General features: G+C 44.5%; 2 protein-coding genes across 3 annotated transcripts in view; both read right to left on the reverse strand.

Moving 5' to 3' along the window:
- Nucleotides 1-3,144, reverse strand: part of DOCK10 (dedicator of cytokinesis 10) — a 136,339-nt gene extending 133,195 nt beyond the window's left edge. For both annotated transcript variants that reach the window (XM_052686394.1, XM_052686393.1), the window contains exon 1: nucleotides 3,018-3,144. In XM_052686394.1, the coding sequence (XP_052542354.1) occupies nucleotides 3,018-3,137 (120 nt within the window). In that variant the 5' untranslated portion in view covers nucleotides 3,138-3,144. The remainder of the gene's footprint in view (nucleotides 1-3,017) is intronic.
- SERPINE2 (serpin family E member 2) overlaps nucleotides 1-14,860 on the reverse strand; it is a 606,689-nt gene that overhangs the window by 318,726 nt on the left and 273,103 nt on the right. The window lies entirely within an intron of this gene.

The raw sequence follows: 14,860 nt of genomic DNA on the forward strand, positions 1-14,860 counted from the left end.
ACTTGATAAGCTGCCCACACTGAGCAGACCTTGACACCTCAAGTGCACAGAAACCTAAAAGCAAAACCTTCACTGGAAGGAGATTGCAGATAACATTTCCTTACGCCCATGAAATGAATAAGCCCTCTCCTCAAGCACCAAAATGGGCATGAAACTCTCACTCTATGCATGCGCTTCCAGGATTATTCCACAAGGCTATCATCCCAGCATTAACCAAGGAAAAAGGGAAAATAAGAACAAGTCAATACATTGAGAAGTCTACAGAGAAATAGATCAATAGATGGCCTGTGAGGACTGGGCATGTACACGTATGTACAAACACACACGGCCTATTTTATCTGTAACAACACGGTACATTCACTGCCTGTATAAATGCCTTGCTTCAGTTTGTGCTGGACAAACAGTAGACATCAGACTATCCTCAGAAGAAAGGGCCCTTTCACAGCCCAGTTCCCAAAGTACTTCTGTCCTTGGAACGGCTCAGTTAACACTGTACCTTCTAAACAAATCATGATCTTACTGTGAGGGCTATTTCATGTGTTAGCCTGATTCTGAGCATGGAAGTCTGTCCTACCCTGGCTGCATAACAAGTAAAGGATGCACAACCAAACCCAACAGTACATGTGGCCAGGTTCACCCTCAGCCCCTACTCCCATGTTCTGTCTTTCAGGGCACTGAAGAAGTTCCACTCTTACACACCACAACACCAAGTGATAAAGGCATCTTCCCTCCTCCCACCTCCCTCCCCTGATTGCTTGGACACTTCTTCCTATCTACAAACAGAATTCTGAGCTGAATATTTGCAACTGTTTTTTCCACACCAAGCAAATAAATATATTATTAAAAAATATATACATAAATAAATAAAATAAATAAATAAAAGGAAGGGAAAGCACACAGATGAAAAAGCAATACTTTTGAAGGCAGTAAAAAGGTAGAAGATGCAACTCACAGCTCTACCCTGAGACACTGCATGCAGCAGGCATTTGAGCTCTCATCAGATTGCTGGAACCTGCCTGCCCCTGATGCAAACCCTGCTGGCAGAGGCCCAGCTGTCAGTCCCCCCAGGACAGGCACAAGGGCCATGCCAGAAGGCCTCCTGCCTCCACCTTCCCACCTCCCCCAATTCCCAGCAGCCGTTTATTCACACACCCTGCCTCCTGCCATCAGGATGCTCCAAGCCAGGTTCAGAGTACACGAGGTACTGCTGCACCCTGAGCAAGGAACAGGGAGCACCGACATGCCTTGTGCAATGCACCAGGCTTTTTCCTACTAGGAGTAGTACTTCTGGTGCAAGAATCCAGTAAAAGTTCAGCCAGAACACCCAAGACCTGTGGAGCTTTGCTCCAACAGCCACACAGCAACCGTTGCTGCAGCATCTGTCCCAGCATCCCCATGCCCAGCACTGTCAGGAAGGTGCAGTGGCCAACTCTGCTGGTCCTGAGTGAGCTCACGCAGCTAGAAGGGACTTATCTCTGAAGATAACAGCTTTGTACCCTGAGTCCCCCCCAGAAAACCCCCCCCCAAAAAAACACCAACAAACAAACCAACGAACCCATATCAATCCTCTCCTCAAGGGACTCAGACCACTGTATTCAGATCTGCTTCACCCATTTCATCATTTTTCTCGTATCCTTGCAGCAAAGATGTGGCAGAACAGAAAGTACTCCTAACAGAACTTCATCCCAAATCCCTCAAATTGCAGCTAGAAAACCCAGCAGTTCAGCTGGAACATGGATTCAAACACATGCTCCAAGGTTGACAACTCAGCACAGTGCCTAGGCAGAGCCCAGCCCTACTGGGATGGTTCCTCCACAGTGCTTTATCAGTATTAGATGTTTTATTTGACCAGGGGCCGAATCCTAATCCTGAGGTGCCCTATGACTGCCCAAACACCTTGGGATACTGATGAGTTAATGGCACACCAAACGATGTCAGAGAGCAGTAAGCCCCTACCAAGTTTTCACAAGTCTGAAGCATGGAAAAACCTTACATAGACAGTCGGAGATGCCTGCAAAAGCACTGCAGGCCCAGTGATGTAAAGAAAAAAAACTTGAACTTGGTGTGCAGACATGCAGGACATACAATTTTGGCAAAGCTCTGTAGAGCAGTGGGCAATACCCGCTGAGTTACGTGAACAGGGAATGAGCTCTCACTTTCGCAGAGGGAGATACAAAGCTTTGTGTTTAGGCACTGCATGCCAGCAACTTTGATGAGTGATGACATTTCACTTACAACTTTCTCTCTTTCCACCTTTTAGGCTACTTAATGAGCTGTCTGGCCTGAAAAATTAGAAAAGGAAAATATTTGAGTTACGCAAATCACAGACATCGTGATGTGCTTGATCATCTGGGGACTGGTCTCTCAGAACACGTCTCTTTAAAAAAGTCCAAAGGGACCTTAACACAAGAACGGCTGATAGACGCCTAACAAACGGCTGATAATTCACAAAGGCTGAGCACGCGTGCCAGCGAACCCGAGCGATTTACCGTCCAGTTGGGCTCCGAGAGCCAACACCGGAGAACCTCAGCGGCCGCCGGTGCCGCTCCGCCAATGGAGCCGCAGCCTCGCGCAGAGTGGGGTGGCCGCACGAGGCCGGGCGCCGTGCAGCGCCGCGTGCCAGCCGGAGCCTCCGCAGCTCGGCGGCCGTGCTGCAGGCTGCGAGTCCCCAGAAGCCATGCGAGTGACAGCAAATGACTGGGAGCTCTCGCTCCCCTTATCCCCGCTGCACGCGAGGCTCACTTTAGCAGAGAGCTTTTCGCGTTTCGCTTCCAGTATCCATTCAAAAGAGAAGAGAGCGCGCAAAAGAGCGGCGGGCTGCAGGCTGAGGCTACGAGCCGAGGCTGCCTGCTGAGCAGCGCTGCCCGTGAGGGCTTCGGCGGGGCCGTGCCGGGATCCATCCCGGAGCCCCCCAGGCCCCCTCCCCATCCCGCCGGGGCTGTCCTGCCCTGCCCGTCCCTGCCGCGCCCCTCGCACCTGGCCGCCGCCCGCCGCCCCTCCCCGCCGCCCGCGCTCACCCGCTGCTGAAGGCGGCCGCTGGCGGTGGCGGCGGCCGTGGCCGCGCTGTGCCGCAGCTCCGCCGCCTGTCCCGGCCGCAGCAGGCTCCGCGTGAAGCGCCGCGTCCGCTCGCCGGCCATGGGCGCCGGCACCCCGCGCTGCTGCTGCCGCTCCCCGCCCGGGCCGAGGCGCCGTCAGGAAGCGGAACTGGGGTGCCCCGCTCCCTCCCGAGCTCTCCTCCCCGCTCGCCCGCCCGAGGCGCGCTCCCCCCGAGCGCCGCGGGGCGGCCTCCCCCGGCCCTCCCCGGCCAGCGTGTTCCTCGCGGAGCGGCCCCGCACGGCCCCCGGGAGCAGTGAGGGGCGGCGGCGGCTCCCGGAGCCCCGGCCGGGCTGACTGACTCCTCGACACGCAACTGTGGTGCCGAGAGCCCCGCTGGAACTCCTTCTGACGGGGTGCTTCAGCTTTCCTCATGATGAAGAATTATTAGATAGAGCGGCCAAGGAGACACTGGAGAGTGACCACCCCGTGGGGGTCCATCAGTCCACACCGGACCGGTCTGATGCAGACCCTGAGTAACCCCAGGTATAATCCCTGAATAGGCACTGATGGAGCTCAGGTGGGAGCAGGGCTGTGGCTGCACACCGTTGCTGGCATCGGGTCTCCCATCAGCACAGCGCAGAAGGATGTGGCCCTGCAGCATAGGACTTTTGTGTTTTTGCTTGGTGACAAACCTTTCTTCCCGTTGTTACAACACTGAGTTTTGAAAGACTTAAGACTTTACTCATCTTCTCTTTGAAACAATGCAAAAGCAAACAGGAACTGTGTTGCCTTTTTCCACTCTTTCTATCTGTAACCTAGCTGACGTGAAGCCAAGAGAAATGCAGCAGTGTGCTGCCCTTTGGCCACCCCATCTCAATCCCCGTGTCCTGAAGCCACCCAGCAGAGTACGGACGGCACTATGGCATTCACAGCTGAGGTCAGGGCTTCCCCAGTGAGGGGAATCGTCTGAAGTGCAGCAAGTGCCCCCGTAATGGCTTACAGCAAGTAAAGCTACCAGTCTAGATGTTTGTACTGTTGGTGTTGCCTTCAAATATTTTAGAGATGATGCTTGTTCGAAAGCTGAAGTTCAGCTCTGTAAAGAAGCAGTATAGGATTGGATTTTTCTTTCTTGTTCTATTGAGAAATATTTGTCACAAAAAGTGACTCAAAGATGAAGAAAGGAGACTCATTCACTTTGCAAATGGTCCAGGTCAGGCTCAGTACAGGAAGCTGCAGCCTGATGTTGCAAAGAAGAAGAAAAAGAAGAGCAGTCGTGATGACTCTAAGGAAGCATTCTGCCTCAACACAAAGATGAACTTTGCAACACGCTTCACTGCAATTTGTTGCAGACAGCAAAGGAAACACACATTGCATGTGTGAAAAAGAATCATCGTGAATGTTAACCATGGCTTTCATTCAGCACACACACTTGGAAAATGATTTTAAGAAAATGAGAATGGAGGCCCAGGGGCTTGCAGCTGTTTTGGCTTTAGGCAGAGCACTTTGCTGCTGCTCAGCTGTGGTCAGCCCTGCAAAAAGGCAGTTGGATTAAACACAACACATATCTTTGATTATCATCCCCTTAAACATTCTGTGACAGTATGGAGCTTTGTCATAGATGAGCTGAGTCTGCTTCTGAAGCTGTCCTGCACAGCACAAAGCACAGGTACCCAGGATTTTGCAGGAATTTAACTGTTCACCAAATTATTTATTATGCCAGATGAATTCTTCTGCTTTGTCCCATAGTTCCTCTGTGATTCAGAAGTTTTTTAATTCTCAGGTTTCAATCAGTTGTTACACAGGAGCCTTTCCACTTGACTCCAGGCATCCCCTAGCATGGTGCTGGCAGGGCCATCAGCCCTGGTTGCTTAAATATGAATATGCACAGGATCACAAGAATGAGGCAACTACCATAAATGTACAAACAAACTGCTAAGAAAAAGCCACAGCAGTATTTATTGCACATCCTGTTAATCACCACCCCCTGAGAAACCTGTCAGCTCCTAAACATGTAATTAGCATTACTAAAGTAGCAAGAAGGGCAGAGTCACATCTCTGGCTGAGCAGAAAGTCTTGTGCTGGAGATCTGAAGCTACACAAACGTGTTCTTAAAATACAAGTTGGAGCCAACACCTACAACTGCTTACAACCAACCCTAAGAGTTGAATGACTGCAATTGTATCCTTGATGGAGAACAATTTCAGCATTACACATAATGGCTGGCTGTACTTTTTTGGATTGAGTTTCCCACTTAGAACCACTTTGGGTCTTGAACATTTCCTCAATGATGATGAATGTTTGGAACAATTTTATTTCAAAACCATTACTAATAGCACGCCAAGTCCTCAATGAGCAGTTGCATTAAGCAGTAACACTACTGAAGTTTTGTCTCTTTTAGCAACAGCACAAAAACAATTTTCCCCTCACAGCTGCATGTGAGCTAAAATGGAACAATAGTTCCACTTTCTCACAAGTACAACCATCCCCTCCCCCGTGCTCATTTCCCGTGGGCACAGAGGAAAACAAAAAACACAGCAAAACTCCCTAGGTCTGCTTGATGTACACAGGCACCAACGCAGACATTTTCTCCATTGACAGAACACCTTTCTCCACCTCCCGCCTCTCCCATCACTGTTTACAGCCTTGGTGCTGCCTCCTGGTCAGCCTCCTGACTGCAAAGCTGGCTGGATCTGGCTTCTGTGGGTTTCGCTATCAGAGCTGCAAAGAAGCAATGATACTATATAATCCACACTGAGTTTCATATGGTCTTATAATTTCTTCCTGTCCACATGAGGTGAAATGGATTCTCCTGTTCAGTGGCATCCTGGAGCCATTAATTCATTAATTCTAAGAAGTCTCTGATTGCTGATGCAGCTAAATTCCACGTTTTGCAATCTCCATTACTATTGCTAGCACAAGAAAGTTAATGCTTTTAATGTGATTTTCAACTCAAATGCCTTTTAAATTGGTCAAACAATTCAGAAACTTTTAAGACACCACTGTTCACTTCCCATCTAGTTACAGCCACTCCATCCAACTTACTGCACATTGCAGTAACCCTCAAACCCCAGGCAAACACGCATCCTTTTTATAAAGAATTATTACCAGCAATAACGCTGCTTGTAGAACACAACTTGTGTGCTTGTTTTAGAGGCTCGCTGAGGTCAGAACATTTTCCCTTGATTATGAAATACCAGATCCAACCTCTTATTTAATTATATCCATGTGTTATAATTACTGTACCTTTGTAGTATTGAATAGAAGAGGTACAGGAGAAAAGAAAAAAAATCTGCTTCATTGAAAGGACATCACAGTAGCCAAGTACAGAATATCTTCATTGAGAACAAAGATGCCTATGTATTTATGGCATCTCTGATAAGAACGTGCCATCAGATCAGTGGTCTGAAAATGAGGATATCACAGGGATCAGATCTTATCTGCACTCCTGTACACCAGAGATACAAATACCCTCACTCCAAACCCAATTTTATTCTTGAAGAAATATTGATTCATCCAAGCTAGTTGCTTTTGGGAAAGCTGGCTTTGCATTGTGAATGGAATGAGGCATAAATTGTACACAAAAATCAAGAGAAAAGATCTCAGTTGGATGAAGAGCAACAATCCTCCTGGGAGCATAACGAATTATTTTACTGAGGACTGCATAAACTTGAAATAATACAGCAAGCAAAATCACTTGCTACTTAAAACTACAGACATAATAGATCAACTGCCCCAAGTCTATCTGTAAGTGCCTTATGGGGCAGGTGGAACTCTTTTAAAAGTTAAGTCTTACTACTGTGGGAGACAAACAAGGAAATCCTTCCATTTACTTATGTTATTCTCAATTACACCTGGTGTAAAATGTGAGAAGCAATACCCATGTCCTGTAAGCTGTCTGGCACCCACAAGGCTACAAGCATCTTCAAATATAGAACGTTGCTAATAAGTGTGCAGAAAACACAGGTGGTTATTACAGGTGGTGGTTACACATTTCGCTCTGCGTGGCTCCTACCAGCTGTCTGGCATGCAGCACTGGGCAGGATGGCCCTCAGAGTTTCACTCTTTGCATCTTTCCTCCGCTGTCTGCTGAAGTTCATTTTAGAAAGTCTCAAAATTGTAACACAGAAGCTGCAAGGAAAATCATGGGAAATCAATTTCAAGTCTGTCTCATTTGGTGGATGGCTGATGTGTTCTCAGCTTTAAAATATTTCTCCACTATCATCATTTCTACTAAATACATTCAGCTGAAACACTCCAGTTGGTATGATAAAAATTGATGTTTTAATTGCATCAGTCGTCACTTGTTATGATAAGTACATAGCCTGGTCATATTTAGCACGACTGAAATTGCACGTACTTACAAACATGAGGCCATAGATGAAACAGGCTTTACCCTTTAAAGCAGAAGTTACACCTGCTTCACATAGCAGTTGAGATGTGCACATCATTACAACTATCTCTGTAGTTGTAAAAACAGGCAGGAAAGTTAAACTAACAGAGGCCTAAGGTAATTCCATGCAATCAGTCTTCATTTAGGAATATTCAGAACACCTGGAGAATCACAGGAAGAGCTCCACCTGCATATTTTTCACTGTACTGACACAGAATAATAAAAGCAAGATTAAATGTCTTCATGGATATTAACTCTCAGTTGTGTCCCCCATACCTCCGTGCATACATTCTTCTTCCCCAGTCAGCATATTTTACCATTTGTGGAAGTCAAGCAGGTCAAGATCCTGACCTTTCCATTTTTAAATGCTGTTTTTCCATGGTTCTCTATACAAAGTGTACTTGGCATTGAGGACTGCATTCCAGGAGGCTTCTTCTTTTTCTTTTCTAAACACAGCCTGCTTGATTTTATTTCTGCCTGAAATAATTTGTAGGATGTGTCTCATGACCTCTAAATTTTATTTTGGAGTGCACTTAGCCTGCTACCTTGCAGGTACAAAATCTCAAGAATCAGAAGCTGTAGTGGAAGTGAACTAGGGCCACCATAAGTCAATGTGTAATCCTCCTGGGTGAACACTGGATGCTTTGCCACTTTTTCCTTTTTACAAGCAGGTGCTGCACAAATTCATTTTTCTTTACGAAAATGCAGAGAACAGGACACAAGTACTACAGTATAAAAATAAATAGAAAAACTAGCCCAGGCTCTCTCCCCATATCACCATTTGTGGAGCAAAGTGAATGGGGAACCCATCCCGCCATCTTGCTCAGTCTTAAGTACAGCCAGAAGTGCAGCAAGCAGCCTTTTTCTTTACCACCACTTCCTCCCCACTCATTGAAAAATCCCATGCAGCTGGAGGAATTGTCATTAGGATGAGCAAAGGCCTCTCCTTTGCTACCCTGAGAGGACTTCCTCATAGTGCCCTGTTGTGGCTGCAGCACACTGCACCAGCCCACGCTCCATGGCTGAGCTGCAGCACACACCTCTGTGTTCTATGCACAGCCCAGTCCAAGCCAAGCTGCTGGCTCATGAATCTCACTCCTCAGAGTGGAAATACGGCCAACACGGTATGGTTTTGGGGATAAACGTGGTTCTCTCTTTCTCCTCCTGCTTCTCACAGCAGATGAAACTGAAACTGCTGTTGGTTTCACTGCGTGCATAACACCAACAACTGGCTGGGTGACCAAGGCTCCTCTCCCTTTACCACTGAAACCAAAGGGATTCAGGTGTCACCCTCAGGCCTTGAGGAACACAAGCTGGCTGTAGTTCAGCACAACGCAAGAGGACTGGTTTGTGCCAAACCCTAGGATGGTTCTGGAGAGCAAATGGATGTAAGCTTGCCCTCCAAAGCAGCCAGAGACCTGGTTTTTCCTGGCTGATGAAATCTCAGCGAGGAACTCTGGAGCCCACCCCATTTCCCACAAGGAACCTCAGCAGCTCTCAAGGATGAATTTGCAGGAGAAAGAGAGGAAAAGATCCTCACTAAACACTAACATGCCATCACTAGGGCTTCCCTGAAGCCCTGCTGTATGGGAGTAACTGCAGTGAACTGAGACTCCTTGTACTGAGTGGTCACAAAGGAACTACAACTCTGCCTAGCAGCTGACTATTACCGATTGACACAAGTAAAATCTGGAGTCCAGTGTGACGTTGTCAGTTTAGAACCTGTCTCTGTGTCAGATTTGCTAGGATCATACAAATATTTTAAGTTTGTACATTTTTGAACAAGCACTTGGTATTTACAAGCAGCAGCACTAGAAAGGCAATATGACGATTTTTGATTTAGATATTAAAAATGAGATGGAATTACTGTATTTTAAACAAAAATCTTTTTAATCTATCCAGCAACAGAGCCAATTTGAGGTCAAACTCAGGTTATTATGATAGAAATGGGAGAATAAAATATCTACTTTCTGATGGATTTCTTGAATCTTTGGGGGGTCCACGATAATATCTCCATAAAGAAGTACTAACATATGTAACAGTATGAAACACACTGATAATGCTAAGAAATTATTTGTTATAAAAAGACAGCATGGACAACCACAAAGCTGCATACCTTCTAACAGGGAAAGCAATCCAAAGAGACCAACTAAAAGCTGAAATTTAACTTCTGCTAATGTCAGTCAGTACAATAGTTCTGTTCCACAGACTGCAACAATGGCAGATGCCAACATCTCACTCCTTTTCCTCTACTCATAATTAAAGACATTCAAGAAGATGGAATAAGAAATAGTGTGCTTAGGGTAACTCTATCTGTTCAGTGTTACTAGAGAAGAGTGTTAAAAAATTATCTTGCAACAGTACACTGAAGCTGCCATCAGATTCTTAGGGAGCTGCTGATTTTAGTTGATAATAATGACACATCACATTATTGAGACTGATCAAATCTTATTAAAGTTAATGGGACTAAATCCACTGTTTCCATTGCACTTTGGAATTCTCTGCGTAAGCAAAAATTTGAAGATGTTTCTAATCTGAGGACAAACTCTTGCCCAAGACATGCATGTGTATTCTCATTCAAGTCCTACAGAAGTTAAATTAATGTGTGTGAAAGATGCAGCTGTACCATTTAAGAGAAGCTTTTTTATAATAATCACCAATTCCTTCAACCTATGGAAGTGTTCTACAGTAATTACCGACTCTTTTAGTCTATACACTACCTTTTAATTTACCATCTGTTCAGTGGAGAGTAGAGCGCCTCTCTTGTATCCCCGAGTGCAGAAAAACAAAGGCAGCTTTCCCTATTACTTCCTACAGCAAAAACAGCCATGCAGAATGATTTTGGCCCAGCTTTTACCCTCAGCACCTATGATAATAAGCTGCCTTGATTTTTTTTTTTTTTTTTTTTTTTTTTTTTTTCCATATTCTTAATACAACATTTATGATCAGCTGCGTTGGATGCTCGCAGAAGATTAAATCCCTGTAGATCGAAAGATGCCGGATCGAAAGAAGTTTCCATTACAGCATCCTTTTCTCTCAGTGGTTTATATGGCAGCAATCAGCTGGGAATGACTCAGGGGTGGGAATCGTGGAAATGAAAATACAAATCAGACGCTTCCCTTCTATCCAAATCTGGAGGGCTAGTGGGACTAGGAAACTAAAAATGTCTCGGAAATGCAATCAGCAAGTAGAGCTCACCTAAGTGTAAAAGCAGACCTAGATATTGAGAAGGTGCCATTTTCATTAACAGTCATTCATAAAGAGTAACTACAGCTGGAAAGCTATTGCACGTTAAAGGTGCAACGCTACAAACACACCAGAGGTGTTTAAAAGCATGCGTATTACAGGCTGCGTGGTGGGCCTCCCATGTGGCCCCAGCTGTGCCCTGGGCCCATCTCAGTGAGCCTGGTGCTCTGCTTTTCAGCTGCTCTGTCTTCCTTAAGGCTATTTCTTCAAGTCGCCTTTGGAAAATAAGGTATTTTCTCCTCACTCAATTACAAGACAACATAGATCTATGACACATAATAGCTTCTTTGAGATATATTAGCAAAGGCACTAGAGGCTAATATCAAGATTACTCTTATGACTGAACAATTATTTATCACTGATAGCACAGTAATAATTATAGTTCTCTGAATTCCTAATCTAACTTGCAGGGAGTCCTTGACTATATCAGTAAATGTTATTTGTATGTGGACCCCAACAGCTTAAAGCTTCTAGGCCCAACTTCTCATTATGTTATACTTACATGAAAGTACAACGATGCATGCAAATCAGGCACAACAGATGCCATAAACAAAAGCATGGATATTAGTTTCTGCCTTCTCTGTGTGCTCACTCTGTAAAGTCCCTCTTCAAAGCTCTATCCTTACCCAGATTTCACTTGGGGTGGTGGCACTTAATATTTTGCCACCTGATTACTCACAGGTGGGAGATGAGCTCCATTCCCATAAATGGCCTCCCACCTATAGTGCTAAGCTACAATTAGATGATTAAAAGAGAAAGAATATTAATAATTCATTAATACTAAAAATCCAATTCAGTTGTCATTATTTATTCCTCTCTTTCAAGTGGTGAACTTCAGATAATTTCTCTAATTTCTGAATATTATCTTCTGCATCAAAGCAATTGCAACCCTTCACAGCATAGTACCATCTACAAATGTTAATACATAGGAGTAAAACAAAGACTGTGTCACTAGTGAAAACATTAATGACAATTAGACCAGACACAACCCTCTATACATTTCCTCCTGTTGTAGCAGACCAATCCATGCTCGAGCTTTGGGCAGTTTCCTACCAGCTGTGGACTCAGCTAGCGGTGACTTCTTTGCACTCTATGCTGCCTAGGTCTGTTCGTGAGAATGTCACACGGTAGCATGTTAGGAGCACAACTCACATCAGTTATGCATGGCCCTGCTCTGGGCGTACAGAAAGCCTGTCACAGAAGAAAATTCCTTTGTCTGAATGCAAATATTATTTGACAAATCTACAGTTGCTTATGCAACTGGTATGGGCCACACAGTAAGCCAAGAGATGAAACAAGATGCTAAAAAAAAACCACATCAGATGTATACACCTCCCAGCACAGTGCAGGTAAAGGTTCAGAGTGGAAGCAGAGGTCTGGAGGACAACAAGAGATAGGCACAGGCTCCAATCAGTGACTTAGTAGTTAATAAAGGAGGTACAGCAATAGACAAAACAATTCTTGTAGAACTGTTTTAAGGAGTAGCACCAAGGAACAGATAATACAGGTTTGTTATTTTCTTGTTAAGGTCAAAGTTTTTCTGATTCGCAGTGAAAATCCGAGCATGCCTCCTACTGAGAGCACTGTGTACCCTTTCTTACAGCCAGCCTGTAGCTCACAATGCAGTGAGTAGGAGAGATACAAGGTTTCTACACCTGAAAACCAGAGGAATTAACTATGCTCCTGAAGATTTCCCTAATGAAAATAACAAAACAAAAACAAAACGCAACAACAACAACAACAAAAGGAGATGATGGCAATAGGATAACAAAAGATCTGGATTGAGACAACTTCTATTAACAATAGAGAATTCTGAATCACGTTGCAAAGATACCAAATACAAAACTCCCACATGCTTAAAAGCAGGAGTGATCCTGTACTGTAGCACCATGCGAATGTGCCATGTTGGACTGTGCATTTTCCACCATAAGGTTTTTATACCCGTGCAGTTACCCTACCAGAGAGCTCCATCCAGTGTGCAGAGGCACAGCAGATGCCAGAGCTTATACATGTCACAGTACTGCAATACTTAGCTATTCCTTTATATGAGATCTGAAAAATAAAGAATTTTAAATCAGAGCTGAGAAGTATACCACTTCCACAGACACTGTCTTTATGTATGTACAGGATGTTAACATTCAAGAGTTGTACATCTCTTGCCTACAAGCAACACAAACGGAGAGTAATGTAATATATAATAAGCCAGAGATAAACAGAAGCTTAAGTGCACTTCCCTCTTCATGCTTTGCAAATAAAAATATCATATAATTTAAAATCTCACCTCACTACTCTCCTGAGAGAAAAAGTCAGACTGGTTACAGTCAGCAATTCTTTATTTCATATTAAATTCAGCATATCACGGGGTACATCAGCCCTGTTGACAGTATCTCACTGATGGCAATGTAACCTGTTCTATTACTTGTTTTCTCAGGTTCACACCCAATGCATTATTTTCAAACATTTGTATGGCTTCACTGAGGGACTGGGGAGCTCCTGCTGTGTACAGCATAGCCCAAGGAATGGGAAATGTGGGTCTGAAATCTCTCAGGATGGGGGAAAACTTCTGACCTACCCTTTTCTATGCAAACAGTCCAATTTCAAAATACCAAAAGGCAGAATGATTGAAGGAGGACATTTTAGGACAAGGAATTCTCAGTGTGCAGTGTGTGAGCTCTGAGAAACAGAGTGTTCATCAAGTAAAACAGGGGTGTCTACAGGGATTAGATGCCAGCAGTTCAGCAAGGTTTTCAGGATCACAGTTTTCCACTTCAGTCACCTGAAGGCCATCAGCTTGCATTCTGATTAGCAAATCCCTCTTTGGGAACTAGCTTTAAAATCCTGCTGTGATCAGACCCGGCTGGTGGCTATCAGCTCATTGGAAGAGCTAGCCTGGGTTTTGTGGTGATGCCAGCTCCTGTTATCTCTTACTAATGCTCAAACTGCTACTGACTTTAAATCCCTTGCACACTGTTTTCAAGAGAAAAGAAAGGAAGGAAGCCACAGTGTGTAGTGCCATGACTACCCTTTTCAGAATTGCAAACATTGAAACATTCATCTAGGGCCAGTAGCCTAGGAAAATGCATCCATCTTCTGTGCCAGATTAGCTGCACATCCCTACAGAAGGTGTAAGCCATTACAAACAGCTTACCCATGAGATCTGCCTCCTATATGCCATTTCCAGATACTCTTTTCTTACACAGACTAAAATTCCGACCCATACTCAAGCTTAAATTCTCTTAGCTCTTCGGTGGAGGCAAAGTAATATATAATTTTGCTAGCAAATGGTGCTGGTTGGGCAATCTGGGTTGTGTGCAGGGCTGCCACAGAGGGGCAGGAGAAGCCCTACTGCCTTCAGAGCCCCCTGTGAACATGATCCATACCTGATTGTTACCAGGGCATTCCCAGAGGCACTGTGATTTTATAAGGTAATGTAGAAAGGAAAAAAGGAATAAGTAAAAGAACAAAACATTAATTTTAAGCACTCTTTAGCTTCAAAATTTCCATGCTTCACAGAGTATATTTCTTACTTCAAATTCCATGGTTTGATCCAGTGATTTTCCTCCTTCACAGTCTTAAAAATGCTTTCCATATGTTTTACATTCCTTTACTATATTTTCCATCTACATAATACGTTGTCTATCCCATTGCTATTCAGCCATTTTGTCTAATCAGCAGGACTCTCTGATCCAATAACTAATTTGTTAACATCAGACTCACAGCCTCCCGTTATCTAGGAATGCTCTTGTTACTAAAAGTAATTCGCTAATATACTAGAGGTAGCACTGCAGATGCTGGTGCCTTAACTTTTGCAATATTAATTAGTAAGAATCATATTCCAGAATGCTCTAGGTTACAGCTGCCCCAAAACACATGCTTATAATTTCCTCCTGAGTTGAAACTTCTCCAGCATAAATTATCTTCTCGTGATCCCAATCTGCGTAAGTGTTTTGGTGCCGAGGACAGTCTGAAGTATATTGGATTGCATTTGTTTCAATTTAGCAGTCCCTGTTGATTAATAGCTCTTAACTCACCTCCTCACACAATTTCCTCCAAGTATTCAGATAATTCATCTTCCACTGCCAGCGTTAAATAAAAGCATCATCTTCCCTTCAGAGAGTATCATGGATGGGTTCCCATAGCCCTGAACTAATACAGTATTTCATACTTCTGTCTCCTAGCTGTCCTTAC

Source organism: Tympanuchus pallidicinctus, unplaced genomic scaffold (assembly GCF_026119805.1).
Source record: "Tympanuchus pallidicinctus isolate F22 unplaced genomic scaffold, pur_lepc_1.0 scaffold22, whole genome shotgun sequence".
Lineage (NCBI taxonomy): Eukaryota > Metazoa > Chordata > Aves > Galliformes > Phasianidae > Tympanuchus > Tympanuchus pallidicinctus.